General features: G+C 39.5%; 1 protein-coding gene across 1 annotated transcript; it reads left to right on the top strand.

Annotated features, from left to right (window-relative positions):
* Positions 1-2,040: 2,040 nt before the first annotated feature.
* On the top strand, positions 2,041-3,657 carry LOC123980457. Its single transcript, XM_046064865.1, has 6 exons — positions 2,041-2,143; positions 2,283-2,624; positions 2,798-2,839; positions 2,976-3,086; positions 3,222-3,256; positions 3,381-3,657. The coding sequence occupies exons 1-6, from the start codon at positions 2,098-2,100 to the stop codon at positions 3,480-3,482; spliced, it is 678 nt and encodes a 225-aa protein (XP_045920821.1). The 5' UTR covers positions 2,041-2,097; the 3' UTR covers positions 3,483-3,657.
* Positions 3,658-5,085: the final 1,428 nt, after the last annotated feature.

Here is a 5,085-nt window from a genome sequence, read left to right as displayed (position 1 = left end):
TACTGGAGTGATAGTTTTGTACCTTATATTTTCTCACGCGACTTGTTTTGATCATCACCAGTGCGCCTTCCAGGCATCCAAGGGGTGCTCTCTCAAGTGGATGAAGTAGGCTATATTTTCACAGTTTTTATTATTTGACTTATGACCAACCACCCCTTCTGGCCCCTGTCACCAGTGGTAAATATATAATTCCCCTTGTTTTGACTATTATTTCCAGTTTCCAGTTCAGCAGCTACATTATCAAAGTCGTTTTTAAGATTTTAAATGGGCACTGAGGTCAACCAGTCAGATGCCCCTTGATGTCCCCAGATCCAGGTTATAACATAAAAGTGACTGCTCCTAATCTCTGGAATATCTTACCTGTTCAATTAAGAAATAGTCGCAGTGCTGACAAGTCCTTGCTAAAGGCCCACCTCTGTCCTTGCTGGTCATTTAATCAGCAAAACAAAAGCAAACTCTGAACCATGCGTATGCACAAAAACTGGAGAATTGAGAAACTCAAAATATTACCTCTGAGTATAACAGACCAATAAAACATACTATAATTGAATAAAAGTTCATTTGCCAAACAGATGAAAGCCTTTTCGACTAAACAAACACCCGTTGGAGTTCCCTGGAGTGTTGAAAAGATTGTGGGCTGTAGGTGGTGTTGCATAAATACGGTAACCTCGAGTTAACCACGAACATAACCTGTTCGGACTTTGTAGTACAGACCTGTGCTCCGGAGCAGATTATGTTCCATTTTCACATAGCCTATTGCAGCAGGTTAAGAAACTTAAGGGGCTATGTTCAACACTGACTGAACAAAAAATACAATTAAAGATTCCTCCCTCCACTGAGGGGGCTAACCCAGACACTTCTGCACTCATAAGAACCCAGACGTTGTTCAACCCACTAGTTGAACAGTCTGCCACTGTCTGTTGGACTGGCTGTATAGCAGCGATCAGCTTACTGGATTTTGGCTCTTGGCCTGTAATCTCAGCAGGTAGAAGAAGAGAGTGCTGTGAAAAACCCAAGCCTTTTTAACCTACAGGCACTCAGTGGTAATCAAGCACTCCCGCTGCCACTGTCTTAAGCAACGGGGGGGTCACCACCTGAGAGAGTAGCGAGAGGGGAGGAACACACATATGAACCTTGGATCATAACAAATATGAATGTATTTGACCCACCTTTTGCGATGTGGGTGCAGGTAATGAGGGGAGTTTCCACCATTATTTGAGCACATTTTATGGCATGAATGGATTTTTCATTTCGTTGCTTTATGAAGTTAATTTAGAACACTTTTAAGTTTGTTAAACACAATAATGTCATTTTTGAGGTTTCCAGAAATTCTTAAAAGTGAGTTGGAACGACTACTTATTCAGTGCCCAAGTCTTTTAATGAGCAAACCCCGACACACAGTTGAGCTGAAAGAATAAGGCTGATATTTTCATATATACCATAAAAACACATCAAATCAATGCATTGTTAGAGGCTATGACTTTTCATTTAGGCATTCACACCATTGCCAATTTTCTGTCTTCCTGTCTGTGTCAGCTGTAGTTCTGTTATTAGAATATGTCATATTTGTGTAACTTTACAGTTTCCTCGTGGTTTGTAAAATATAATGCTCTGAAGCCAGTAGACTTGTTCATGTCTGCGATTGGTAATGTGCTGCTACTCACTGGATTGGGAAACACGGGGTTGACTTACTGAGTTGATAACCAGCTTTGTGTGACCGCTTATCCTGATCCCAATTGTTAGGGCTAGTGAAGAAGTTAGTAACACCTCTGACACACCCACCTAATGAGACAAAAAGATACCTCAAAGCCTGCTGTACACTGTTTCGAGGAAACATGTTGTTCAACTCAGACACCGTACCAAACTGGTGCAAAACATTTTTATATTAAACGTGCCCCATATTTAAATTTGACAGCCACAATATGATTGGCTGATAAAATGTTGTTGCAAATCCTGTTTGGTTAACTGAAAGTGGACACCCATCTCAGCTGATTAAGATAAACAGGAAGAAAGAGGGAGAGAGATATGAATGAACATACACTGAGCTTACTTTGATGTGAAACGAAGTTACACTGCAGAGCTGCAATCATTCGCACTATGATGAACTTCATCTTGACAACAGCTTTAATTATCTGCAGCATCAGTAAGTACTGCCAACACATTTCTCTCTACTTTGTTGCTTCTACAATTAAGACTTATTTTCTTATGTATCAGTTATTCAGAGGTGTTGTTTACCTTCCTATAACACACACATCTCTTGTTGTCTCTGCTGTTTGTTTCAGGCTGGATCTCTGTCTCAGTTTCTGAGTCTCAGACTGTGAAGGTCCAGCCTGGTCAAGAAGTCACACTGTCGACTACCAACATTTCCAAACATTCAGGCATGACAACCTGGTTCAGAGTGGTCAACAGAACCAAGGCCAGCTGTATCTCCATTATGACCAAGGCTGACAGCGATCCTAAATACTGTGATGGAGTAGAAAACGGAACATTTGAAATGAGCTCCAACACCTCCACTGTCTTTCTCAAAATTAAGACAGTGAATTTTTCTGACTCTGGGCTGTATTTGTGTGGATTTTTCATAGAGGGACAGACAATTTTAAGTGTGATACATTTAAATGTTGAAGGTAAGATTATAAAATCCTGTGGTACCTGTTCATCTGTTATGTCTTTCTATATCTGCAAGTTTAATAACTGACCTAAAAATATATGAGACTATTTAATCATTGTCAAAACAAATGTGATGAAAAAATTTTTAAGTAAAAAATCTAGATTAAATATATCTTCATTTTGTTAAAAGGCAGTGATGAATCTCATGATGACGCTGACAGAAAGTCTACAAGTAAGATTCTCTTTCAGATTTCTTTGTGCAGATAGTTGATAAAAACAGTACAGCTAACTAACATTTCAATTTAATGTTAGCATTTCTCAAGCCAATAAAGAGAAAATAGATTCTAATTATATTATCTTTCTTTTAGCTGAGTGTGATAAAATACCAAACCTGATGAGTGTGATCCTGGGCGGCCTGACTGTTTTCCTCATAATGGTCATCATCTGTCTGGTTGTTAAAAACAGGAACGTTCAGAAAGGTACTTTATTTTAAAACTCCTGTTTGTATCTCGTGTTGGGTTTATTGTTTTTTTCCATCTTTAAAGTTTTGTCAATATGTTGGGAGAAAACAAATTTAAATGTTTTTTAACTTAGATATATTCTTTGTCATTCAGCTGCCAGTGAAGAACGGAATCCACAACATAATGCGGTGAATCCTTTGTTATAAATTACTTTTAATTGTTTAGTCATTTTAAATTATGTCTTCTCATTTGTAGTTTTTCTCTAAATTTCAGCTTGGTCAGATAAGTGACTGTAAATATTGTCTTTAACAGAACCTGGGCTCTGATGACCTGAACTACGCAGCAGTGAATTTCAGTGCAAAAGCAAGAAGAAGAGAAGTGGAGCCCAATGTTGTGTATTCTGCTACTAGATAGACTGAGGAAACAAGAAATGCTGTTCAGGATATAATTGATGCTTTGTCATGTTAATCTGCAGTTATGCTTTTGTGTGGGTGGTGGACTAAAAAAAATGTTCAATCATCAACTTTGTGCTAAGTTTTAATGCTTATCGCTCTTGTAAATAAATAATTAGATTACATCCATACGGACATTATTGTGAAAGCTGACTTAATATAATGTGTCTATACTGGTACGGGGAAGATAAATACAAAGATAAACTAGCCAATCAGCTTTTTCTCCAGTGTGTTTCTTTGACAACATTTCATCAAACAACCACAAAAGACACCAAATAAAAATATCACAGTTATTATCACAGTTAGCACATGAGTTTTTATCTCACATTTATTGCTGACATGATGTGGCATAGATAATAACGAAGCTGTTAGGACCCATTTAGCTGGAAACTATTTTTCTCAGGAAAACCACTTCTGTACTTTAAAGGACAGTTACATCTTCTAGCATTCAGATGGGGTGAAGAAGTGCTGCAATGACTGTGCTGTTCTCACAGAGAGTGAGGTAAAAAAGATGAAGAGTTTACCACATGAGAAGACACAACAATGATCACCTCTAAACCCGCGATCAGAGAATGATCAGCTGTGGTGATGCTGATGTTGCCCACTCCAGTGGCCTGTACTACGAAAGGAGTTCAACGCAGTTAACTCGGGGTTATCAGGCAAACTCAGGGTTGACAAACTTTGACCGCCTACACTGGAGTTAAACGGCACTACGACGGTGGATAAGATGTTGGTTAGTTGAGTATGTGTTAACTTGCAGTTGGTGCATGTTCGTATAAAAGGGGTGCGTTCGGCCGTGCAGGCAGACTTTTTTCGCAACGGCGCATGTTCTGTATTTCAGAGAATTTCATTTCCAAGATTAATCTACAAGTAATAAACTTAAATATTCTCTGACATTATGGTCACACATGGGCGGCTGTGGCTCAGGAGATAGAGCGGGTTGGCCGTTAATCGGAAGGTCGGAGGTTCAATCCCTGGCTCCCCCTGGTTTCCCCTGGCGGCTATTCCGCCAGTGTATGAGTGAGTGTGAATTAGTTAGTTTCCTTTTGAGCACTTAAGCTCAGTGTATGAATGTGTGTGACTGGTGAATGCAGATGTAGTGTAAAAGCGTTTTGAGTAGTCGAAAAGACTAGAAAGGCGCTATACGTACGGAGTATTTACATTACACATTTATGGCAGGATATAGGCAGGGCAGTGACCAGCACTGGAAAGTTATATAATTTGCAATCGAATTTAGCAGTGAGGGAACTCCTGAGTTTAGCCCACAATCACTACCACAGCATCATTGCTTGATTTAGCTGTTGGCCACCTAGAGGGCAAGAAAACACGTGTGCGCCTATGTTTTGTTGATTTTTCATCAGGTTTTAACTGCATGCAGCCCCACATCGTAGCTCACATGCTTTCAGAATAATCTTGCGTTGACTCGGGAACCATATGTTGGCTGGTTGTGACCTCATTGTCAGGAAGTCAAAGAACCCGTGTTAATGACACTTTGTCTGAGGCATTGATGTGTTCTACAGGATCAGCCCAGGGGTGTGTCTTGTCACCTTTATTATTTGTACTTT

Source organism: Micropterus dolomieu, linkage group LG12 (assembly GCF_021292245.1).
Source record: "Micropterus dolomieu isolate WLL.071019.BEF.003 ecotype Adirondacks linkage group LG12, ASM2129224v1, whole genome shotgun sequence".
Lineage (NCBI taxonomy): Eukaryota > Metazoa > Chordata > Actinopteri > Centrarchiformes > Centrarchidae > Micropterus > Micropterus dolomieu.
Note: the sequence above shows the minus strand (reverse complement) of the source record. Positions and strands in the feature narration are given on the sequence as shown.